The sequence below is a fragment of the Phoca vitulina genome, unplaced genomic scaffold, assembly GCF_004348235.1.
Source record: "Phoca vitulina isolate PV1807 unplaced genomic scaffold, GSC_HSeal_1.0 scaffold43, whole genome shotgun sequence".
Taxonomy (NCBI): Eukaryota; Metazoa; Chordata; class Mammalia; order Carnivora; family Phocidae; genus Phoca; species Phoca vitulina.
In genome coordinates, this window is record NW_022589746.1 from 13,740,733 (window position 1) to 13,767,352 (window position 26,620).

Below are 26,620 nucleotides of genomic sequence, written 5' to 3' on the forward strand. Positions count from 1 at the left end.
GGTGCAGTTTGCTGAATCCTATCGGGTTCCTGCACAGCTTCCTTCAACCATGGATCCCCGTTGGGGCATAGTGAGGGCCTGGCTCTTGCCACATGGACCAGACAGGTCCCCTCTCCTTTCTCCTGCACCCCAGCCCCACCAGAGGACAGCGAGGGAGGGGGCGGGGTGGCAGCAGTTTGCAAGCACCTGCTGCACGGGGTCACAGGGCCAGATGGGGTCGGGAGCACTGTCGTGGCATTTTTGCCAGTGCTTGGCACTGGGCGTCACACGCAGGCCGAACTGGAGGGCTGTGTCCACCAATGGAAAGCGAAAGGAGACTGAGAGGTGATTAAGGCAGCAGATAGGCGAGAAATCCATTGCCCAGTCAGCAGGGTTGTGTTTCATCGTTCTGAAAGGCGAACGGCTTAACTGCAAAGGGAAACCCCACGTAAGAGGGAAACATTTCGAGAACTTCTTCCCTGGCAGCCCCAAGGCAGTGAAACGGAGTAGCTGGGGGGATGGCAGGCCGCCCTCTGCCCCGAGGCCTCGCGTCCTCTGTCACCCAGGTGAGGGAGGGTTCCGCGCTCCGTGAAGACTCAAAGCTCACCTCGGTCTCCCGCAGCCTCTTCCCTCGCCGTTCGTCTAGTGGGCTTGTTATTAAAGGTCACCCTCATTTTAGGTGCATCCTTCAAAAGAATCTAAGCTGATGCCAATTATTGATGGTAATAAATAGTACTGATTTCGAAGGGAGTTATTCGGGTAGCTACAGACAGTCCCATTCAGTGGACACTAGCTGAGCCTAACAGGTGCAGTCAGGATCTAGGCACCTCCCAGGACAGTTTCTCAGTACGAATCGCCAGGAGTCAAGTCTAGCTCTACTTTGACGTTATGCTCATAAAGATGTGCGTTAATTCATCTTGTTACTGTAGGATATATTTTATACAGTAGCTGGAACACAGTTTAGTCTGCACAGACTACAAATAATTACTTGCTTACACATCTTTGAAAGTATCAATTTTATATACTAGCTATCTATAGAAATGAATCTTTCTCGCTACAAGTATTTTAAATCTGTGTCCTAGTGTCCAGTAAAATGTTCATTTCTCCTCCAAAACCATGAGTTATTCTAGAAAGATCCATGTAAATCTGGAAGGCACTAGACAGGTCTTTCCAAGGGTTACGATATGGGTGATAAAAGAGTATATCTGAAAGTTAACGTTTCGGTCACTCTTAACGTTTTCTGTGACAATTTATGGGCACATCACATTCAGCAAAAATGTATCTTTTATAAAATCCCTCAATATTTTTTGTGGGATCAGAAATAACAGAGGTGATTCCTGCCCTTAAGGAATGTCTGCCTTCTTGTAAATAAGAAAATAAGACTAACACATATGAAGAAAAGCAAATGAAATCCTTTTGTATTATATTAACGTCTAAATTATGCAGAAAGGTTCTTCATATTGCAGAAAGAGGGAGACCATTTGGAGCTGATTGGGTCGAAGAGGCCCCGGGAAGACACGGGACTCCAGCCAGGGCTTAGGGAATAGGTTGGGATTTAAGTGAACAGCCGGGAAAGGCCATTCCAGGCAAAGGTTACAACACAGAGGGCCACATGTCTTCACAGGCCACTGAACCCAGCGGCAGACCCACCCAGGGGTTGCGTGGAGGAGGGGTGAAAAATGCCCTTAGGCAGCCCATCGGCCAGGGGTCACTGTGGTCTGTTCTTAGAGGAGGTCAGATGTGAAGGCACTAGGCATCTGTGGGCATTAGGTCCGGTGATGAAAACATATAGAACACAGACTCAGCTCAGCTTCCACCTGTGAAATCAAAGAATACACTATAAGGCGACTGGACAGGCTATTTTTAGGTGGGGCTCCTCCCAAAAATAAACATCATAATTTCTCTTCTAAATAAGGTAGTCTACTTTGTGCCAGGAGGTAGCCCGTGTCCCTGAAAATTTCATGTAAACACTTTCAAAGAGAGATCTCATTCATGAGAAGGGAAAACAGGCCCCTTGTATATGTTAGGAATGTTGAAAATAGCCATGTCCTTAAAATCAAATGGTTTCTCTTGTTTTTTTTGGGGGGGGGGGAGATAGGAAAGAGCCATTCTGTATGTTTCAGGGTAGCTCATCAACTGTATACATTTGATTTATTGCTAATTCATACTCTGTCCCTCATATTAATATCCCCCACTGACACACAACAGCATGGTAGCTTGAACACTGAGCTCTGAGATCAGGTTCTGGGGGCTGGATGCTCAGTTCTGAGCCCCTGACCTCCAGCCAGCTGCCTTGCAAGTTCACGGTCAGAACAGAGAGAACTTCGGCACCCAAAAAGAATCACAGAAGCTCAACCCAAGGGAGCCAGTGCGTGGTCATGGCTCCGGTCACTGATTCCACATCCATGTGGACGGAGCAGCATAAATACTTCATGGGGCTGTTTTCCATAGACGAAGTCAGCACGGGCAAAAAAAAAAATACAAAATACATTTGGAATGGGCTTAACTATATTTAAAGTACATTTATATTTGTATGAAATCTTGTGAAAAATTCCAAGTCCAAAAATAGGGAGGAAGGAGTTATCCTATTTTATTTAATATCAGGGTGAAGTTTGAGTATGATCACCTATCTCAAGACATTAAGAACAGATTATAAGCCATTGGTTAAAATCCTCCCAGTATGTAACAGAAACATCATAAAGTTTTCTATGCCTTATGTCTCAAAAGTATCACGAGAATACAAACACTTTCATGAGTGAAGCTGAGCACAGCGCACAGAGCTGAATTTTGCAATATGGGATTCTGTTTCATTTCAGCTGACTTTAAGCTTTCACAGAGTCAATAAATGAAAGAAATTGGAAGTGTCAACTTAGGAGTCTCAACTCCCATCTATGTGAAATTTCAGGTTATAAGTGTGCTTTAAGTATTGGAATAAGTAGGATTATGTGAAATATTTTAGTGATGAATTTAGAAATGAGTAAGCAAGTTGGAAACCTGCTACATGTAGTATTTCTTTATAAGGATGAATGAGATTGTGCATAGAAATCAAATATCGGTTGGGGCAAGAAAATATTTGATGATTTGATAAGGAAAGTGAATTTTTTTGCCCATCCCCCCACCCACCTCCACTCTGACAACCACAAGTTCATTCTATTTGTCTGTTTTGTTGTTGTTGTTTGCTGGTTTTGTTTTTAGATTCCAAAGATAAGTGAATCATATGGTATTTGTCTTTCTCTGTCAGACTCATCTTGCTTAGCATAATGTCCTTTAGGTCGATCCATGTTGTTGTAAGTGGCAAGATCTCATCCTTTTTTATGACTAATATTCCAGCATGTGTGTGTGTGTGTGTGTGTGTGTGTGTGTGTACGTACGTACCCATATATACACACCACATCTTCTTTATCCATTCATCTATTGATGAACACTAGGGCTGCTTTCTTGGCTATTAATAATGCTGCAGTAAACACAGGGGTGCATATATCTTTTTGAATTAATGTTTTTATTTACTTTGGGTAAATACCCAGTGGTGGAACCAGGGGATCACATGGTATTTCTAACATTATGAGGAACCTCCATACTCTTTTCCACAGTGGCTATACCAGTTTATATTCCCACCAACAGTCACGCATGAGGGTTGCTTTTTATTCACATCATCACCAACACTTGCTGTTTCTGGTGTTGTTGATTTTAGCCATTCTTACATGTGTGAGGTGATAGCTCACTGTGGTTTTGTATCTGTATTTTGATTAGTAATTTTGCACATCTTCTCATGTGTCTGCTGGTCATTGTGTGTCTTCTTTTGAAACATGTTTGACTGCTCTGCCCATTTTTTAAATTGTATTATTTGGTTTTTGATGTTGAGTGGTATAGGTTCTTTATGTATTTTGGATACTAACCTTTTATCATAGTCATTTGCAAATATCTTCTTCCATTCCTTAGGTTGCCTTTTGTTTTGTTGATGGTTTCCTTGGCCGTGCAGAAGCTGTTCGCTTTGGTGTAGTCCCAATAGTTTATTTTTGCTTTTGTTTCTCTTGCCTTAGGAGACATGTCTAGAAAAATATTGCTAGGGATGATGTCAAAGAGATTATTGCCTGTGCTTTCCTTTAGGAGTTTTATGGTTTCAGGCCTCACATTAATCCATTTTGCGTTTATTTTCGTGTATGGTGTAAGAAGGTGGTCCAGTTTCATTCTTTTGCATGTGGCTGTCAAATTTTCCCAACACCATTTGCTGAAGAGATGGTCTTTTCCCCACTGTATATTCTTGCTCCCTTTGTGATAGATTAATTTGCCATATAAGCGTGGGTTTATTTCTAGGCCATCTATTCTGTTCCATTGATCTATGTGTCTGTTTTTGTGCCAGTGATGAAAGAAAATAATTTAAAGTTCATATCAATTTTAATAATCACTACAAAGTGAAATAAGGTTTACTTTACACAGCTACTCTACAGAAGAGAAATGATATATTTAAATTGCACATTTCAGTAAACGACTTTGATTCAATATAGGTAGCCTTTTGAGTCAATGAATCAGTGCTAATTCCTTAATAGGAGAAATCACAAGTATTCTTTGACTGCCAAGTGATTTCTTTAAAATAGTCCGTTTGTTCATTTAATTAAAAATAGAAAAGTATGATGTTCTTTTCCTGATCTTCCTCCAAGCTAAAAGTTAAATGTCTTTTTTGAAAACTATCTCCTCTATGAAAATAGTCTTACTTGGCTTTTGATCAATTTGAATTTAATCACATAGACATATCCTGCTACAGAACCGAATTTTAAGTCTGAAGGCAAGTTACAGAGCAAATGGAATTGACATTTTTGATGAGGGGTTGTGGTGAACATGGGAAGGAGAACAAAGAGAGAGAGAAGAGAGACCCTCTCTTGATTATCACTTGTGCAAATGGCAGAGGAAAATGCAGAGGTAAAATAAGCTATTTTTTTCTATGCTCCTTTGTTCTGAATGGTATACATGATGATATATGTATATATAAACCACTTAATGGTCATCGATGAAATAAGTTTTACATGTCAAATTCTTACCATAAAATTGTGTCATGGTGCCATGCCTCTGTTCCTCCTGTCTGAAAAGCTTTTCAACTATGGCATCTGTTTAAAGTCATAATCCATCCTTCGGCTTCCCTACCTCAGCTGACTATGTGTCACACGGGCTGTGACAAGTCCCTTATGCTCCCCTCCCTTGTGCGTCCTTTGGAACAAACCAGATGCTGTGATTCATTCTTAAGTTTTGGACGCTGACTAAGGAAAGGAAAACATCTGATGTTCCTGTGCAGTGCAGAGAGAGAGGTAAGGGAGAAGACTCTGAGCAACTAGGGAGAAAAGAAGTTTTAACCACCAGGGTTTTCTATCATGACTTACAGTAGTGTTCGCCTGAAACCATAGTACTATTATAGAGAAAAGTAATTCTCATAGAAGGACTGGCATGTTTTTGGTTAGGAAACGTTGAGGAATACAATCCAATACTACTGTGTGGAATAGGAGTTTTCTATGCACTTAAAAATTTTTTCTTTCTCGCATGAATATAGTAACTTCTTCTGAAAATGTGAGCACAGGAGTTTGTCATGCCCAAGAAGTTATCTGAGTCAAAGTGATGACGCTGGTTTTCCCTTCTCTGTGAAAGTGAAACTTCCTTAAATTCAGACAGACTTTTCCTGTCCTTTCATTTTCCTTCAGTTGGTTGGGACAACTAATTAAAACACAGATTAAATTATGAACTGTAAGAGTAAAATGCTGTTTACAAGTATCCACTTTAATTAGCATTCCCACATATCTTGATAATTGTTCTTAGGTAGCATTTGTAAACTTTCAAAGTATTTTCACATACGCTATCTGATTTGATCTTACAATATCTGTGCTTATAAGGGGATTTTATTCCCCTTTTATAAGCGAGGCAAAGGCTCTAGGAGTCTGGGAGCCTTTAGAAGGCTCTAGGAGATTACAGGAGGTCGCATCTGATCTCAGTTGTACATTATTAAAATACTAAAGGCATGGCCCAGCAATTACCTATTATTTTGATGAAATAATTTTGTGATAATTTGCATATTTTGCTGAAAATAACACATGATCCTACTTTTTTTTTTTGGAAGTGAGGCCTTTTTTTAAAATTTAGGACTTGTAATCACAATAATTAAGTCCTAAAAAAGGATCATATTTTTTATAAAAATGTTCATCATTAACAGATACTGGAATAAAAATGGAATACAGTTTTAGGTAACTGGGGAACTTTTATCAAAGGGGGACTGATAAGCATAGAGAGAAATCTATTTCTAACATTTGTTCCTTAAGATATAAATTAAAAATATATCTCACAATCAATGAAGACAAGAATTAGAAGATAGACATAGTTTCTGGCTTTTTCCTCTTTAAAAAAAAAAAGCCTTTAAAAGCCTTGTCGAGGTATGATTTGCATTCCACAGGGTCCCGTCCCTTTGGCAGGTCACGTCCATTCCTGTCCCATCTCCAGCAACTACTCACCCACCTTCCATCTCTAAGCATGAGCCTCTTCTGCTGTGTTTTCTTAGGCTACACTTTATTTTACACCGTTTTTGTTTTCTACTTGTACAATTGAAGATCTAGTTCATTATGGACCCAAATAGCCAGGTGTTTCATGCACAGCAACTGATGCTGTCCGTTTAAGTCTTCATGTAAGAAATCATTTTAATTACAGCATCATCCAGAAAGCCACTTTCTCCCCCAAATAATGAAGATACAGCTATATTGCAAAATGAACTATGAATTATTAATAAAAAGGTCTGATAGACGAGTGGAGGAACAGATTCTAAGGACAAAAACTCTCAGCCCGAGGTGATGAGTCAGTTTTAAGTTTGTTCTCATCATAACTCCCCTTTTCAGGGTCAGGAATTGGGTCCAGCAGGACACAAGCCTTTTAAAGACAAGTGCCTGCCGCAGACAGAAATGGGGGCGTTCGTTCCAGCCAGCGAGTGTGTCTCCAGAGCTCTCTGAAATGCTGGGGGCATTGCCTCTCAGCTTCAGTCCCCGTTACCTGGGCACAGCCTGGAGCCTGGCAGCTAAGAAGTTGCCAAAAGCGATGTCAGAAATTCCCACCTTAAGATCTGCTCGGCCCTAGGATGCGTTCGTTCAAATGGCAACACAGTGCTCCACACAGAAGTAACATCTTGCGAGAAGTGAAATGTTTACTAATTCTAGTTTCCGATATAACGCAAAGCATTGTTTCTGAAACAGAAGAGGAAGATCTGGAGTATTAGCGTTTTCTTGTTGTTTTTCCTATTCTAGGAATGTTGATCGTAAAACCAGTGTGGTGCAAGGCTCAGCTGTCTTTTTCAAGTAGCTTCTCGGCCCTTCACCTGTTCCCTTGGTAGGTCTGAGAGGGGTGAGGGAGGATAGGAACGGGCATAAAGTGACAGTGGCCTGTGCTAGCTCATATTTTCAGGACATTGCTTTGACCTGAAGGGACCATGACCGCTGGAGGCACCTAAAAATCAAAGCCGCTAATATGCACTGAATGGGTGCTCTGTTCCAGACACTGGGCTTGATAGGTGGGCCCTTTTATTTCATCTTCCCAAGTAAACTGAGGATTATCCTCACGTTATGGATAAGGACAAAGGGACAGGGTGTCAGAAATGCGTCCAAGATCACAAGCCCAAAAATGGTTGAGATTTAAACAAAAGCAGTGACATTTTAGAGCTCACACTTTTAACCCAGGCTCTAGCCTGCATGCTGGCAGGGGGTGGGGGGGTGGGAGTCTGCAGAGGAAGACAGAGGCAGGGAGCATGCCAACACAGCTAGGCTGGGAAGGATTCCTGGGGAAGGAGGGGAAGAAAAGCACACATGCATTTCCTCCTCTCTTGCTTGCCTGTGTCCACACGGATTTCCTATCTCTAGCTCACCCAACTGCAAAATCATCATCATCATCTCAAGTTGACAGAAGCAGACTTAGGGTAATTCATTTGGCCAACTAGAAGAATAAAAAGCAAACTACATTTCACCTTCAAAATTTTCATGGGTTTGTTTTGTGAAAGCCCTTTCATAATAAAGCCTAATAGCTTAGACCCAGTAAATACAAATTGCTATAACTTACCCTGAGAGTTCATGTTGTACAAAAGAATATGGCAGGTCCTTTAAGGAGATGAATAGTGTGGTTCAACCCAAACTTGAGTGGATTGTTATGCTGTATATAACCTTGCAAGGTCTTTGCATTCATGGGATTCTAGCGGAGTGGCTCCCATTGAACCAGGATCCTTTGAGAGAGCCAGACACTAATAAATAGGTAGTACAATCTAAGACAGACTTTAAAATCTATTTTCCATGAGAGTCATTGTGTTTACTCATAAAAGGGATAAATGCTAATTGTACAAAAGTTAAGCCATTCAAAACAAAAAGAAGTAGAACTGAAAATTTCCCTAAGGGAAAACCATTATTAACATATTGGGAAACACATTTCTGACTCTCTTCCTAGATTTATTTTAGGTAGAGATATACACATACATACAAATTATTTATGGGATCATAAAATGTATGCTGGCTTGTATCCTGTCTCTTTATATATGACACATATATATGTTGTCTGTGTAAATAAATTTGGGGGGCATATTTTTCCATAATAAAAAATGACGACTTAGAATAAGTTTTTATTTAAATTCCAGTTAACATCCAGTGTAATATTAGTGTCAGGTGTACAATACAGTGATCAACACTTCCCTATACATCACCCCGTGCTCATCAGGACAAGTGCACTCGTTCATCCCCAGCACCTGTTTCCCCCATCCCCCCCACCACCTCCCCTCTGGTGACCATCAGTTCTCTATAGTTAAGAGTCTATCTCTTGCTTTGTCTCCCTCTGTTGTTTTTTTTTTTTTCCCCATTTGCTAAGTCATCCTTTTAAGGCCTAGTTTTTTACAGCTGCATTGCAGGGATGTACCATAATTTATTTTTCCACGCTTCTCTGGATGGACATTTAGATTTCCAAATTTTGCCATTAGACACAATCTAAGAGTCGGACATGTCGGTTAATCAGGAGAAAATTTTTCAGAGCATTCACTCCAGCAGAAGGCGCTATGTCTGCTGAGTTACCTCTGCCAGTAGTCCTCGGGCGGTCTGACTTCTCGGTTACAAGCCGGGATCCTGCGAGTCTTGTGTCCTCCTAGTTTAAAATGGAAGTGGAGATTCTAAGGGCTGTCCTCTAAGGAACTAGACAGGTCTTTACAGAATGCAAAGGATGGTGGTTCCAGACGGTGGGGCTGTCTCCACTCAAGCAAAGACAAAATGGAAAGCCTCCATAGATGAGCTATTTGGCTCTGTAAACTTCTTCTAATTAATACTTACTAAATTGGAAACTGATGCAGCTGACTCCCAATCATCTCTGCAGCTTTTACATGCATGCCTCTCTTGGGCAGCAACCACCTGCCACCCACCAGCTGTTAGCACCATATCCCTCCCCCCACCTCCATCCTTTGAATTCCACAAGGAGAAGCCATCACTCAGGCACCCCAGATCCCCGAGCATCCCCTGAGGTCCCTAGGGAAAAGCCAGTGAGGCTCTGGCATTTCCAGCATGGGTGAAGCTTCATGGTATTTACCGCACGGTTCAGTTTTTCTCATGGAGTCTCTCCGAGGGAGCCAGTTCCATTAAACTCTCATTTGTAAAGCATCAATCACTGTGCTGTCAGTTCCTTTTCTCTTCAGCTGAAGGGAAGCAGCATATACAACAAATAGCTTGGGCCAAAAAGACTGGAGCATGAACCCAGTTCTGCTACTTGACAGCTCAGTGGCCTTGGGCAAGAAATGACCCTGTCTGGTAATCCTCGGTTAGCTCCGCTGAAAAATGGGGATGACAGTAGTCCCTCAAAGGGGTGCCTAGAAGATTAAGGGAGAAAACTCACTTATTACGCTATTCCTGACAATATGAGCTTTATTGATGTTAGCAATGTTAGCTATTGTTGTTAGTGACGATGAAGTCTTTGTAAAAACACAACAAAAATCTCATCCTCCCGCCCTTAAGAGTTGATGTTGGGACTAAAAATAATGCATATGGATGTGCCCAGCATGTATGTGTTTCACAAAGGCTAATTCCCATTTCTCTCTGACAGCCCCGAGCTTCGTTTATTTCCCTGCATAGACTCTCCCTAATATACAGTACAAAACTACTGAAGAAATAGCAAAGTAGATACATGTTTTTACCTCATATCCTGACTACAGTGAAATAAACATCTGTGTGTGGGTGTAACAGTGATGAGCTGGTTAGAACGAAAATGGGCAATATACGGGGAATCGTGGAATGTGTTCATTGGAGGGGAACTCAGAACTCAGGAGGAGTGCTGGCTAGGAGATGAGTCGCAAACAAATGGCCATGGTCTCAAGACGTGATGGACCCCAAGAGCTCGTTGGCAGCCAACTGGACTTTGTTCTAGAGATGATTTTATTAGCCTAGTAGTCTCCCTGGTTGGGAATGGCATTCAAGGAAAACGCTGGGTTAAGAAAGCATCTTGTAAAAATACAAACTGAAAACTGGAAGCTGAATCACGTGGGTATTTGGCCATGTTTATTGCTTGTGCAGTGTTGACACGTAGAAATCATTTCTTCCCTTCCATGCCTAATTAAGGGCACTTTGGGACCAAAGAAAAAGACCAAATAACCCATGCTTGTCCTTATAGCTTCCCTTGTTTTTCTCCTGTTAAGCTAAGAGATACACAGTGTGGAGCTGAGACCCCAGCTCCACTGTGACTTTGCCCATGATAAATCGTCATGGTTCCTCACGTTCCCTCTTTGATTCATGCAGTCAACAGATATTTAATAGGCATTTACTCTGTGTCATGGATAGTGAGTAAAAAGACCCCCCATCACAGGCTGCTTACAGACTAGTGAGAGGAGACAGGAGCTGAACAAGTAATGAAAAATAGTCTGTGTATGCGCTTGGGATAGAGCTAGAGAGAACAAGAAAGCAGGGAGAGGGGGGTGGTTTCTCTTTTATGGAGGTTGGTGTGAGGACACACCAATGAGGAAACATTTGAGCAGAGAACTTCGGGAACTGAGAGGGGGACTCCTGGGGATATCTGTGGGAAAATATTTGGGCAGAAAAGTACAAGCAGATAGACTGAGGCACAGGCTTGCTCGGTGGGCTCCGGGAATAGCAAGGGGGCGAGCGTGACCCCAGCAGAGTGAGTTAGGGAGTAGCTGGGGTCTAGACCTCGTAGTCTCTGTGACAGCTTTGTCTTTATAGGAGCGAGATGGGAAGGCACTGGAGTGTTCTGAGCAGAGGAGTGAGGTGATCTGGCTTTGTTTGGCAGACATGTGATGTACGCTATCGAGCAGAGCCTGCTGGCTGTGGCAGGGGTCCAGCAGACAGACCCTGGGCCAGTTTCCCACCCATGGCACTTTCTCACTTAAGGTCACAGTAACTCCATACTGTGTTCTCTCCTCAGCAAGAACTGGGGCTCTGAGAGCGAAGCAACTAAGTAAAGGCAGGGTGGAGGTCCAGACCTGTGATGACCCCAAATCAGAGTTCTTTCCTCCCACCCTGTGTACAAGTAAAAACGTACATCACCATCACTGCGAAGAATAATGGACAAGTTTTCCATCAGGTGTGTAAGCCACCCAAGACACTGAGGTCCTTACACTAAGGCTCCGAAGAGAACATGAGTTCATTTCTTCTCTGGTGTTTAGCACTCTGACACGGCTTATTTTTCATGCTGTCTGTCCAGATTTCTTCTAGAAGTGTGTGTTCACATTTTGTGTTTTATTATGAACTACAACTGGATTCATTTGAATCACACTCATCTGTCATCTGAAAGAGTTTCAAAGACCCGTAGAGGGGCCTTTGGCCGCTTAAGGCAAATTCGAATTTCCATTTTTCTCTCTGACCTGTCATAGAGATTCACAGATGCTAGCCGCAGCCTGAGGCTCATTGATGTGAAGTGTCCTTGTGTTGTCGTCCAAGGCCCCTGCCCTGTGAATGTCCTCTTGGACTGTGTTCAGTCTGTACACGTGTGCATGAACAACACCGTGAAGAATCGCACTGCTGGGCAGATGACGCAGTAAACAATTCACAACTCCAGGGGGCAGTGATCCTTCAGCTGAAAAGCAGAAACAGCTTGCCATGTCATTTACCCAAGGCTTTCATGACTTCCAAATAATGCAGGCTTAAAGATTCTGTTTGTGGCTCCACAGCACTAGAAAACTCTTTGCTGTTGCTATGAAGCAATTAGCTCCATCACCCAGATCTCTTCCTTTCCTTACAAGTCACCTTGTTGAGGGACACCTGGTGGGGGCACAGTCTGTGAAGCCTCCCCCCTCTGGGTCTCAGTTCAGGTCATGATCTCAGGACCATGGGATCGAGCCCCGTGTCAGGCTCTGTGCTCAGCAGGGAGGCTGCTAGAGATTCTCTCCCTCTCCCTTGATCTCTAATAAGAATAAATAAAAATCTTAAAAAAAAAAGTCATCTTGTTAGCATTTTTTGTAAAACAGTGACCCACAGACCCACAGCTTGCCTGAGGACTGGTATGTGGAGAACACAAGCCCCTGGGAGCCATGTGGGACTGCGCCAATGGTGTGGAGGCCATAGAGACGTCCCAGCCCAGCTTAGGCTTTCCCAGTTAGTTAGTACGACAAAGCGGTCAGCTTTGAGGGCAGACAGGATCAAAGCCATCATGTATACTGGAGAAGAAGAAGAAGAAGAAAAGTTTTCAGAATCTCTTGAAAATTTTGTTTTAATTGGGAGGAAAGGCCAGACTGGGCAGTAGGAAGAGAAGGGACAGGACGTGCCTCTGCAGTCTCTGCAGAGAGAGGGGTCTCCTACGGACACGTCCACCGGCCAGGACCGAGGAGGAAGAGTCGTAAAGACCCATACGGTCCTACATCTACCACACCTACTGGAAGAGACATTGGAGAATTTCGTTTTTATGCTCTGTTGATTGCAGGAGAGAAACTCTGAAGTATGCTCCGATGCATCATGTGATATGAAATGAAATAATAACACAGTGAGAATCCAATTCACTTTCCCTCTTCCAATCCCAGTAGACACAGCACTAAGTGAGCATCTAGGTACCCTCTATCTGGTCCAGTGGAAGGACCATGGACAAGGGCCGTGGACCTGGATTTCTGCCCGGCTCCAGCAAGCACGTAGTGTGTGACTCAGGCGGCACCCGAGGGGGGTCCCTGCTGTGCTCAGCACACTGGGTAATTTGGGGATGAGAAGGCACTCTGTTATATTAATGCTGTGGACTTTTTCTCACTTATTTTCTGTGCTTTTCTTTAAGGTCCAGTTGAAAAGTGAAGAATCCAAAACCTTTGCCATGAAGATTCTCAAGAAACGCCACATTGTGGATACGAGACAGCAGGAGCATATCCGCTCAGAGAAGCAGATCATGCAGGGGGCGCATTCCGACTTCATAGTGAGGTAAAGACCCCACACCCCCCGGGCTGATGTGCCCACTCTCCGTGGAAAGTCAAGCCACCAAACCCGTCGCCACCCCTGCTCACCATCACACATTTCATTCACCCAGGAAACATTTTTAAATCTGATTTTAAGAAAGTTTTGTTAGGCTTAAAAAAAAAAAAAAAAAACCCTGAAGTTTGATTCTATCCTTTTTTTTTTTTTTTAAAGAATCAGATTCTGTGAAAAGAACATTTTTCCCAAAGGAGATCTCTCCATTTCTGACATTCCATTTTATGCTCTCTGTGACTGAAAAACCCTACATAGACTTTTGGAGCTTGAAAGACAAAAATACAAAAATCAAATTATCCTCCCTTTGAATACTAATATGTAAATTTAATTTTTTGAAGATTAAAAAAATGAAATGACTGTTCCATATCCGTATTTTCAGAGCATTAGAGGATAACAGGGAGTTCTTATATACCAAAAAATAAAACCTGTTCTAGTTAATTTGTCAGGGGCACTTAAAAACAGGGCATAAGGTGAACTTAAGGAACAGCAAGGGAATTTCATACATGTCTATGTTTGTAAAGTATATCTATTTTATATGCATGTAGGTTGCATGTTTATCACCACTCAATGTGGCTCAAGTGTCCATGCTTAAAACATCAGCCAAACTGGGACGCCAAGAAGCCACCTTGGTCCATAATCCTTTGGACTCCTCCATTCATTGCCCAGGAAAGACTAGCCCCTACACCATACATACCTTAGTCAGGAGCCTGTTGCCTCCTTTTCCCTATTTGCAAACAGATTTCCTTTAATCTTTCCTAATCCTTTCTTTCCTTTAATGACATTTCAAGCTTGGTAAATCAAGTATAAGACTGTAATCTGAGCACTTAAAGCATTTACATTCTTTTCAAAGACAACAATGTTTATAACCCTTGTTTTCTTGTTTGCAATTCACAGATTGTACAGAACGTTTAAGGACAGCAAATATTTGTACATGTTGATGGAAGTGTGCCTGGGTGGAGAGCTCTGGACCATTCTCAGGGATAGGTAGGAGTTTTAAGAAATGTCTATCATTTCTCTAAAAATGTAGTTGACTATGATAGTCCTAAGAAGAGTCCATTATAAAGTATAAAAATCATATTTACATGTTACATATGCTTATATTTCAGAAAATAAGTAAATATGGGCTACAACCCACCGTACATACATGCTTTAGTCAATGTGACGCTCACTCTGTTTCTGATTCGTAACTAATGATAAAGGCTTAGTCCAGCATGGAAATGGTAACCTAGCAAGGTATATGCACAGGTCTTTTTTTTACCCTGAATATCAGAATCAGCTGACTGTATGCCTAGAATTCAGTTTGTTGCTGTGACTGAAGGGAACAGAGGTGGGTTATAGTTGCTATCTGGATTAATTGTCAGCTTAATTGCTTTACTCATTGGCCAGATGGGCAGTCTGCCTTTCCTGACATTGAGAATGCTTTTTTCCCCGAGTTACTTTTTCTTCTGGCTTTACATTGCTCTTTGGTTTCAAAATTAACAAGTTCTAGCCATCTTCTTTAGGCTTCAGCCGATCTTAGGAAAAAATGAATCCACTTATAAGCAGTATTTCACGTAAACAATCTAATTCAGATTGACTTATGTTTGCCCTTTGAGGGCAAGTAAATTCGGTCTACTTAGTGCTTGTTTCTATCTCTTATTTATAGAACTAGCAAACTAAAAATCTATAAAATGTCCCAGGAGATCATTACCAATCCTAAATTTTTACTTAAAAGACAATTTTCTTTTCCTGTGAACGATCTTTTGCTCGTTTCCTATGACTGATCAAACATTTAGAAGTCATCCTTGTTCCTTTGAAGGTTCACCTTTTGACATCTTTTCTTTTTTCATATTTGTTACAGTCTTACCCACATCCTCCTTCATTGGGTAACATCTTACTGAAACTCTGTTGTAGACTGCCCTGTTGTTGCCAGAAAGCCGTGCTATTTTTTGAAAACTTGTTACTCTGTAGATATCCCAGAACAGTAATTAATAGAACCCAGAGTAGCTTATGAAGTCTCATTCCTAATAGCATTCTTATGGTAACTAACTAACTTCATGTCTTTGGAAGCATTGACCTTTCAGGTCTTATCCCCTTTGCCTTCCTTGTATGTATCAATTGGATTTCTTTTTACCTTATCTTGTCCTAATTACATTGATGTTGTGTTTCACTTCTTTAAGGGAAATAAGTATATAGGGCAATGCATCATGTTGGCAGTAGGGGCCAGGGTAAACATCTGTACTAAGATGTTTATAGTGCATTATTACATTATTTCTAATAATACTTGAGCACAGATCATATGCCAGGCATTGTGCTAGAAGCTGGTGATACAATGATTGATTGATAAAAAAAAAATGTGATCCCCTTCTCATAATTTACGGACTGCTGCATAAAGTTACCATTCTGATTTGTGAGTTAGTTAATGTCTATGTGGTTCTATTTTTGACCTGACCTTTCAATCCCCTAATTTATTTGAAATTGAAATATCTTCCCTGATTTGTTCTAATTAGAATAGAAGATTTACAGGTGGAAGTAAACATGAAAGCAATAATAAGCCACAGAGGGAGAGGAAATATTTTAAGCTTTTATTAACTAACTTCTTTAAGAGGCAACAACACAAATCAATCTCAAGTCCACTTACGGGGCATCAAACATGCATAGGAATCCAATTTCAATCTAGTTTTTGAAAGAAAATATTATTTCCTATTTCTCCCCTATTTAACTCAATTTGCATTTTGTTGGCTCATCAATGCCAGCCAAGGCTTCCGAGGGAGACGTATTTTGATCAGCCAGGGCACCTAAGGTTGCTATTTAAAAGCGGTTTACCTTTGGAGGAGTGGATGGAGGCAAAATATCGGTGGATGGTCCTTTCCACCCGGCATGCTTTTTGGTCAGGTCCATTTCCTTCCCTTTTATCATCCCTGGGTTTGGGATACACGGTTGGGGAGTCCCCGCCGTGCGCTTACTACTACGTGAAGAGGCATGATCTGGAGCTAGAAAGGCTGCCTGTTCCTTCCTAAAGATTCAGGAGGGCTGAAGCCTTGGTGTTAAAAGCAATAGAACTATTATATATGCATATAGCACCTTACTGCTTTTATTCTCTTTTTTTTTTTTTCCGCACTACTCAAAAAATAAATTGGTTCTGGGGTTGAGGGTGGGGGGTGCATAGTTGTGGAGCTCCAGGCTCCAGTTAATATTGCCACTGACTAGCTTTCTCACTCTTTGAGGCTGGAAGTCCTAAAAGTTAATTGTTAGAAAGAAACAACAACAAAAAATGCCAAGAGAAAAAGGAAAATATCTGGGGTCAAAACAAATCCCATTCAATTCATTCAGTTTTCTTTTTGCATCCGAGGAAAGCAGCAGTAGGGAGAAGCTATTCTGAAAGGATAAAGGAAATGTATTTGGGTTGATTTTAAGAAAGGCTTGTGTGACCATTCTTGACCAACATGGTAATGCCTCAGGGATTTAGCAAAGGAAGTCTGGATAGCAACAGCCCTCCTCCTCCTGTCACCTAGTAAGTGAGATGACCACCTCCTGCCCCTCTTTTTTTCCTCATCCACATAGAAAAGGAACACAGAGTGGGGTTTTTTTGTTGTCAAAAACTAAGAATTAAAATACTATAAAGTAGAATGATACCATATATACAAACAGGACTGGAGGACTATTATCTTTGAGATATAAGTAACACCCCTGAAATGTTAATTGTTGCAATTATTTCTTTGGTCTATTCTTTAGTAGCTATCATGTTTTGTCTTCTCACTTGTGACTTTGTGTTTTCCACATATTCTGTACCATTATTTGGAATAGGTGTGTACGCATTATATTTTATTCACCTTTCCTCCATAATACTTAAAGAACTGGCAATCCCTACAACTTCCTTAAAAATGTTAAGTGGTTAATATAAATGCTAATATATCCTAATATAAGCACATATTAAAATTGGTATTTATAGTAGTCTAGTCTAAAACTCAACATTTCAACTGTTAAATTTTTTTAATATATATTAATATTTCCTGAATAATTATTTCAGAAACCATAATTTTCAAATCACGCACATCTTACTTCTAGTCATGTGTTCTCCTGGATGTGTTTTGTAAGCGGGCCAGTAAGTTAAATCTCCATTCTCTTTGATTCTAACTATACTGTGGAGGGTAATTATTTAAATTCCATCTAGGATGACAAAATGGATAGTGCAGCTCAAAAGTATTTCAAGGGGTCAGGAGGGTACCAGAATCAGAGGATCCTGAACTCACCTCATTCCAGGGACACACCAAGATGACAGCTACATTTATACAAAGAACTCTGAAAACAACCTGAAGACTGTCATAGCAAGCCTTCCACAGTTCGTCGTAGAGAAGAGCCCACATTGGAAAGGGTAAGAGGCACAGACACACGGTTGGGAACCAGATCTCCCATGAGATTAATCACAGCCAGGAGGGGCACCGCCAGCATGGAGAAGCAGGAGGACCAGGCACCCCCAGCACGGGGATAACGGGGACCCAGACCATTTCCAATAACGCTTAACTCAGCAAGGGCTTAAAATCAGCGGGGCTTGGGTCCAGGTACTTGAGACATCAGTGGCCTTAACTCCAGAAGAGCCTGAGGGCAACAGAAAATGGAGTCCCCCACCCTTAAAGAACCAGCATAATAAGCTGCCAGCAGGGCACAGAAAGGGCAATTTGAAAAGTGCCTGGAGTCACGTGAAGGACATTTATTTCCAGAGCATGCACCGGAGTGGCAGGAATCTTCAGGAGCCTTCTCCAGGAAAAAAAGGGCTGGCAGGCATTTCTCTTCCCTTTTCCAGCCTCGATGGGCAGACACTTGGGGAAGCCAGGGCTCTAGCACTGCGTGCCCCACTCCCACGTTCCCTGTGGACCCGTCTCCTTCAACCTGCTTCCCTCAGCAGCCATCCCTCCAAAGGGACTCCTGCTCGTGCCAGGGAGGAGGGCAAGATAACCACGCCTTTCAGTTACCAGCGGGGGGGGGGGGGGCCTGCCCTTTGGTGCACCCACAGCTGTGGCAGAAAGACCAGTGTGGACAGCTCACCTAGTGACCTTGCCACTTCTTTTTCCCTGCCCACCTGCAAGAAATTAAGACAACAATCCCATTTATAATTGCACCAAGAAGAATAAAATACCTAGGAATAAACTTAACCAAGGAGGTAAAAGACCTGTACTCTGAAAACTATAAAACATTGATGAAAGAAATTGATGATGAGGCAAACAAATGGAAGAATATTAAGATGTCCATACTACCAAAGGACTCTACAGATTCATTGCAATGTCCACCAGAATACCAATTGCATTTTTCTCAGAACTGGCGTAATCCCAAAAAAGAAGAACCAAGCTGGAGGTCTCATAATCCTGGATCTCCAGCTATACTATAAAGCTTTAGTAATCAATATGGCACTGGCACAAAAATAGACACACAGATCAATAGAACAGAATAGGGGGCCCAGAAATAAACTGATGCTATTATATGGTTAATCTACAACAAAGGCAAGAATATACAATGGGGAAAAAATCTCTTCAAAGAGTGCTGGGAAAACTGGACAGCTACATGCAAAAGAATGAAACTGGACCATTTTCTTACACTGTACCCAAAAATAAACTGAAAATGGATTGAAGACCTAAATGTGAGACCTGACACCATAAAACTTCTAAAACATAGGTAGTAATCTCTTTGATATCACCCTTAGCAACATTCTTCTAGACCCATCTCCTCAGACAAGGGAAGCAAAAGCAAAAATAAACTAAACTATTGGGACTACACTCAAATAAAAAGCTTCTGCACAGCAAAGGTAACCATCAGCAAATGAGAAGGCAACCTAGTGAATAAGAGAAGATATTTGCAAATGCTATTTTCAAAAAAAAATCCAAATAAAAAATGAGCAGAGGACCTGAATATTCATTTTTCCAAAGAAGACATACAGTAGCCAACAGCCCCATGAAAAGCCACTCAACATCACTCATCATCAGGGAAATGCACATCAAAACCACAATGAGATACCACCTCCCCCGTCAGAATGGCTGGAATCAAAAAGACAGAAACCCTCATGCACTGTTGGTGGGAATGCAAGCTGGTGCAGCCACTCTGGAAGGAGTATGGGAGTTTCTCAAAAAATTAGAAACAGAACTACCCTATGATCCAGTAATTCTATGCTGGGGTATTTACCCAAAGAAAACAAAAACACTAATGTGAAAGGATCCATGCATCCCTGTGTTTACTGCAGCAGCCAAATACAGAAGCGGCCCAAGTGTCCAACAACAAATGAACGGATAAGGAAGATGGGGTGTGTACATACAATGGAACATACTCAGCCATAAAAAAGAATGAGAGCTTGCTATTTGCAACCACACAGATGGACCCAGAGAGCATTATACTAAGTGAAATAAGTCAGAGAAAGACAAATACTGTACGATTTCACTCATCTGTGGAATCTTGAAAACAAAACAGACTCTTTAAAGAACAGACTAGTTTGTCTCCTCCAGAGGAGAGGTTGGTGGGGGGGGGGGATGGGTGAAATAGATAAAGGGGATGAAGAAGTACAAACTTCCAGTTATAAGATAAATCAGTCAGAGAGGAAAAGTACAGCCAGTAATACCGTAATAACAGTTGGTGACAGACGGGGACTCCACTTACCGTGGTGAGCACTGAGTGATGTACAGTCCGCTGAATCGTTATGTTGTACATCTGAAACCAACACTGTATTTTAATTACACTTTGACAACAACAAAAAGCAAAGTATTTCAAGGAAATGAGTCTACTTTCACACTAATTTAGCCTCCCTAGCTTTACAGTTGGCAGAGAACGTTCATGGGCTGCAACACCCTTCAGGTGTGCACCCACTGATGACTGGGGTTAGTAGACAAAAGAGGGAACATGCTTTGTCTTTGTTGCTTTCCGTCATTCCAGGACTCCGTTTATGACAAGTTGATTAAACACTGATGAAATCGAACGCTGGGTCTACCCATAAGTATACATACTTCTCTCATTCTCTCAAAATGTTACCTACTGCCCTCTACCTAACAGGAAACTACCAGCCCCTTCTCGAAGAAGGTGTGAGGCCCCATTCCGTACTTGTTTTAATTGAAATGACACAACTGTCAGGGCATAATTGATTATTTTCAAGAGCTATTTAGGGGAGTGATTTATTTCTTTAAGCAACTTTCTGTTGATAAAACAAGCTTTCATTTTTGTTTTAGATCACATATATGTTGTCATTTTCAATTCTAATAGTAATTTTTCATTTCGAGTCCCCCTGATGCCATGCTTTCTGACTGCTTTCCAGAAGTGTATTTTACAACGCACAAATTACCCACATCAAAGGTTCAGGGATGAAGCTGTGAAGCTGATAAATATTTTGTATGCATATATTATGTCGATTTGTCACAGAGCAAGATTTGAGATAGCTTTTTCATTTAATTTTAAAAATCATTACAAATATGCTTCTATAGGGAAGAGACTCAAAATATTTTTAAAGGAATGGAAACCAGCTTTCTAGAACCTTCCAAATTCCAAAATGGCTCAGAATCAGAGAAACCTTGAAGACCCAGAGGTGAATGGTGGTCAGTTCACTTGATGATGAAAGTTGGCAGGCAATCTATGCATTTGTGAGAAGTGTAGAGAAAATGAAAAGAACAGAGATTAGCAGAAGACCCTTCAGAGCTTACCCATGGCAGCAAATACCCCAAAGACAGTGTTAATTAGGTATTGCAGACCCCTCATTCCCATCCCCAGAAGACTGCAGACCCGTCCATGTCATTCAGTTTTTCTAGATTAAGACACAGCAGCTAAAGAAGACTTTTTTGGTGCTCAAGTAGATTGGCTCATGTTTATCAGGTACCCGGCTGTGTGCCAGGCACTAATTCTAAATATACGTATCAATTATTTGTATCCTTAAGACAATCCAGTGTGATAGTTTCTATTACCAGCCCCATTTTGCACAAGAGAATCATAGAGTCTGAGGGAGGTACAGGGAGTTGTTCAACATTAAACAAGCGAAACCCAAATGTGAGCCCAGGATTCTTGCTTCAGTGTCCATATTCCTAACTTAGAGCCTCCTCTAATGAATCTGAGTTTGTATTAGGATTTTTTTTTCATCTTCCTGCTAATGACCAACTTAGAATATAAATGAGATTTATCTTCAGCAGAGATTCCATGAGAAGTTGATCTCTCCTAAGTGTTCACTTTCCTGACAATACTCACAATGTATTTGTCCATTTGGTTCCATTACCAAATGAATATTAAGGAAAACAGAGATGTTGCCCAAAGTCACAACTGCAGAAATAATCTCCAAGAGTAATCAAGAATTTGTAGGCTTTCAAAAAGGCCCACCTAAATCACAGCTAGACAGGACTGATACAAGGAAGTCACTAAGTCTCTCATTAAAACATGTAATGTGAAATAAGACAGAGCTATATTCCACGTACTGTCTGGTTTTGTTTTGCTTCTGCCGTGACTTTGCAAAGCTTTCCAGTGACAAAGGACTGGAGTCGCATAGGGCACTCGGTACAGTTCAAGTTGTGCTCATTATCTGCATGGGGATACTTACTATTCACTACCGGTGATCTCCAATTCAAAGACATCCGCTGCTCTTCATGGGCAAGCATACTTGTTTCAGAGCAAAGAAGAAAAGACCTTCAAGGCACTACTCCAACCGCCTTCTCAATACACAGAATTGCACAGTGTTCCCTCTGCAAAGAGAGTTCCAGGTCAGCAGACAATTGCAGCATACCATGTATCATTCCTACTCTAAGAAACTTTTTTCTTGTCCTTATAAATTCACAATTGTTTCATGCAGACATTGTTGAAGAGAAACTAGAATCTTCATAATTATAGTGATGATTCTAGTATCTGTAAGCATAGATATCCTCATGCCTTGAATTGTATTTCAAAAGGAAGATGTTTGGGAAGAGCTAATTATTTCAGTGACAACTCAGGGGACATTAGTAGTTGAGGAACTTTCTAGAAGAAACTAGGTCTTTGTAAAAATGACCTGAAAGGTGTTGCTTTTGCCTTGGATTCACTGCTCCATTTTGTAAAAAAAAATGCCAGTCATGTTCGACTTCCCGGTGTGTTAACGTCTACTCCTCAATACTGAAAAAAGAAGCAAAAGTCACCAAAATGCTAACTGGCATCAGGGACTGTAGTGGAAGCGAGTTTGGGGCCACACTCCCTTTAACGGCCAGTGTGCTCGTCTCACCTCCCAGCCTCCTTTGGAACAGCTGTTCACAGGAATGTTCCAGAAACATCAGGAAATCATTACATTACATTTACTACTTGGGAAAAGCGAAATACAGTTTGTTTTTTTCCCATGAAATTCTTTAAACAGGAACTAAGGAGCTAACCTTAGATGCTGGTGTTTTTGTTTTTTGGGTTTTTTCCCCCTTTATTGTTATTTCATTAGATAAATAAAGACAGGGAGAGACAGAGACTTTGTGCTTTCTTGCTAAACCTCAGAATCAAGTTTCCTAATCTATATTCCCTTCCAAGTACCTTTTTCCTTCGACTTATCTCTTTACCCCATCTTTTCTTAATAAGAAGGCAATAGGGTGAGACGTAGATATTATGTCTCTTGCTGGCAAAAGTTTCAAAAACAGAGTATTTAGCTTGTGAGATATGATTACATCATAGCATCACACCTCATTTCCTAAGTGGTTCTTTGAAAACATTACCTTTTTTATTCATCCTCTCATGAACTGTATCTGAATTATTTAGGGAGATTCAGAAACAAGCTCTCTAAAAATAAATATGACCGAATCTATAAACTTCTGCTTAACGAAACAAACCCGTGAAATAGGACTCGTCTCCCCCTGGCCAGAAGCTGTGCCTTGGTAGAGGGCAGGGGGCTGCTGCGAGGAAGCCACCAAGTTCGCAGAAGAACTGTGTGGTTGAGCTCTTTGGCAGGCTTGCAGGTTACATTTAACTATCCCTTCCTAAGGGCAAAGAATTCCTTGACTTGATCCTCACGTGCCCTTGAAAACCCAAGGCCGTGCCAATCCTGTGACATTTGCCCGGAGGACGTGGGTCTCTGGGGTGAAACTCTGGCAAAGGAACATCAGGAAATGAGAAAACATAACTAAAATCATATCCGAGAAACTAATGTCTTATGTGCTTTCGTTTTCCGGATCTCAGAGGTTCATTTGAAGATTCTACGACCAGATTTTACACAGCATGCGTGGTGGAAGCATTCGCCTATCTGCATTCCAAAGGAATCATTTATAGGGACCTCAAGCCAGAAAATCTCATCCTGGATCACAGAGGCTACACCAAGCTGGTCAGTGCACTCTACACAGGGTGTCCACCCTGCGGTTTTAAAATACTCACTTGGCAAGCTGTGTTCATTAACATCTCCGTTTCCCCTTGTAAATGCTGTTAACTTTTCTTAAAAGCAGATTTTAGAGTTACTATTTTCAGCCAACCATTCTTTTCAAATGATGCAAAAGTTTTATAAGAAATTAAATTGGCTAAATCTAAATCAATACTCCCTTGGCAGACTGTGTTAAAATGGCTATGTTCTAGACCTAGAAGACCTTTGTAGACCTTTTCTGAATCTGCTTTCTGCCATTCACAGGGAAGGGATATTTACATTGTAGAAAACCATGAATCATTTTAATATTTTAGATTCAGGTATAATCTTTAAGATTTTACTTATTTGAGAGAGAAAGCAAGAGAGAGAACACGAGTTGGGGAGAGAGGCAGAGGGAGAAGCAGACTCCCCACTGAGCAAGGAGCTAGCAGCGGGACTCAACCCCAGGCCCCTGGGATCACGACCTGAGCCTAACACAGCCTCTTAACTGACTGAGCTATCCAGGAACCCTGTTTTATGTATAATCTTAAGGGGCGGGGCGGGGGAGGGGGGAATGGGCTTGGTAGGTGAGATTATCCAGGTCATTTTAATTATAATAGTAGTGATCATAATAATAATAAAATGAGTCAAGCACTCTAAAGACTTAACTGTAGGAGGGAAGTTCTCTTATTATAAAATGTACAATTTTTATGGCCTTTGCATGTGCCAGGGCCTATTTTTTTTAAACTTCTGGATTTCTATTCAGCATACGGTGTTCAAAGAAATCAAATCAAGACAGTTAATGATTTAGATTCTCAACCAAATTGTTTTAGAAAAAATACATTTTCAACATTTGATGTTCCTCCATCAAAAGGTTTCTAGAAAAACAAAGAGCACATTTGCATTTTATCCCTGTTTGTGTTTACCAAGGGCGGGGATGAACTTTGTGACTGAGCTCCTTCAGCAGCGAAGTGGCTTCTCAATACTAAATGGATTGTCAACCTCCTCAAGCCAGCAGAAATCATGCATATTCTGGAAAATTTGTCAAGGAGGTCCAACTGGTCTTGTAAACATTTTCAGTAAAGGAGTTCTGGCCCAACCTCCCTTGGTATGAAAGGAAGAAAAGATGGAAAATATTTCTGGAAAGAAAGATTTGCCTTTATTTGTAATGATGTCAGTTTCCTCCTGTACTCAGGTTTCAACTTTTCCTGTTGAACCTGAGTTTGATCAGGGAGGCTGGTATGGTTTGAAGTAGAGACAACTCCTTCTAGACCATAGGACTACAGTAATGGGCATCTGTTTTTATTGTATTATAAGTGCACCACAGCTCAGTAACTTAACTGCTTTTAAGCCTAATGTAAGGGTCATTGAAATAACTTGTTTTTGTCTTTGTAAGGTCGATTTTGGCTTTGCAAAGAAAATAGGATTTGGAAAGAAAACATGGACTTTTTGTGGGACTCCAGAGTATGTAGCTCCAGAGATCATCCTGAACAAAGGCCATGACATTTCCGCCGACTACTGGTCACTAGGAATCCTCATGTATGAACTTCTGACTGGCAGGTATGGACATTGACATAGAACCACTGATAAAAATAGACCAGCAGACAGCTGCAGACTCGTGCCTTTACCCTTCTGCTCAGGCCGTCTTAAAGCACATCTCACCATGTCTTGTTCCAACACTGCCATTAGTTATGCTAGCCACCAGGAGTTCATAAATCAAACTCGAAAACGGGTCCAATGAGGGCAAAAGAAACTCAACATCCACTTTGGGCCTCATCATTGCTAAATCTTTATACATATATGAGAATGTGGAATAATCCTGTGTCTTTCTGTGAGGTCTTCGAGCCTCGTCACTTAGCCAGCAATGAAGCAAGGGAGAGAATAGTGTTATAAAAATACCTAGGGTCAACTATTTATGGAAATAAGAGGACATATTAACAATTGTTATATCTAAATGAAATGTGAATGCTTTGCAGGTCTTCTGTGTAATAATATTATAGTCATCCACAACTAAATACTTCCAGGTCTAAGATAGACTGTAAGCTCCTCAAGGAAAAGAAAAACAAATACACCATCCTGCCATGCCCGGGTGACAAGGAGTAGCAGGATCATTATAAACCACAGAGTTCCGAAGAGGGCTCAGTTTGTCTGGGGAGGCTTTTGAATAAGGCAAGACTGTAGCTGGGCCCTAAAGGAAGAAGGGGTCTTAGACGTACAGAGCAAGGACAGAGCATTCCAGGCAGAGATGTGGCTTCCCGAGAAGGGCTTCATGTAAAAAAAAAAAAAAAAAAAAAAACATTAGTAATAATGGGAATCTGAGGACTGACTGAAGGGCTTCTGCACAGCAAAAGATAGAAAGGGACCCCATACAGAAAGTCAGGGGAGATGGAGGTGAGAGGGTTGGGGACACAGGGGAGCCCCACCCCCAATGCGTGAACTGCAGTGGGGAGGCATAGTACAGGGGCACTGCGAACAGATGCATCTGCCCTGGGCACAGAAAAAAAAACTGTGGCTTAAAAGGGCAACTTCAAATAAAGGAAACAGCCCTAGAACCCTGCCAAATGGCGGGAGAGCTGCTGGAACTCTCTACAGGTCTGAGGGGCTGGTGAGCACCCCTACTTATGTTCCCTCCCCACCCTGATAGTGCAGAGGGGAGCAGAGCCCGGGCACCCTAGCTGGCTTGCCACCTCAGTGAGCCCAGGCCCCAGCATGGCACACACCAGGGTATGATGGCTCCAGCCATCTCACCAAAGTAAAACAGGTGCAGAGCACCCCAGAGCACTCCAGGCATGCTCTACTTTGATTCTAGATGACTTGCCAGAATAACCCCTGTCCCCTACCCACCTTGGCTCTAGCTGTCCTGCCAAGATGCCCCCTTCTTGGAGAGCCCCAGGACCACCCCAACTCATGCCCACTTCAGCTGTCCTGCCAGGCGTCT

The 26,620-nt window shown here is 41.7% G+C and overlaps 1 protein-coding gene across 2 annotated transcripts in view; it reads left to right on the forward strand.

Moving 5' to 3' along the window:
* Positions 1 to 26,620, forward strand: part of PRKG1 (protein kinase cGMP-dependent 1) — a 1,214,718-nt gene that overhangs the window by 1,176,502 nt on the left and 11,596 nt on the right. For both annotated transcript variants that reach the window (XM_032430422.1, XM_032430421.1), the window contains exons 11-14: positions 13,225 to 13,364; positions 14,307 to 14,396; positions 23,529 to 23,670; positions 25,079 to 25,242. In XM_032430422.1, the coding sequence (XP_032286313.1) occupies positions 13,225 to 13,364; positions 14,307 to 14,396; positions 23,529 to 23,670; positions 25,079 to 25,242 (536 nt within the window). The remainder of the gene's footprint in view (positions 1 to 13,224; positions 13,365 to 14,306; positions 14,397 to 23,528; positions 23,671 to 25,078; positions 25,243 to 26,620) is intronic.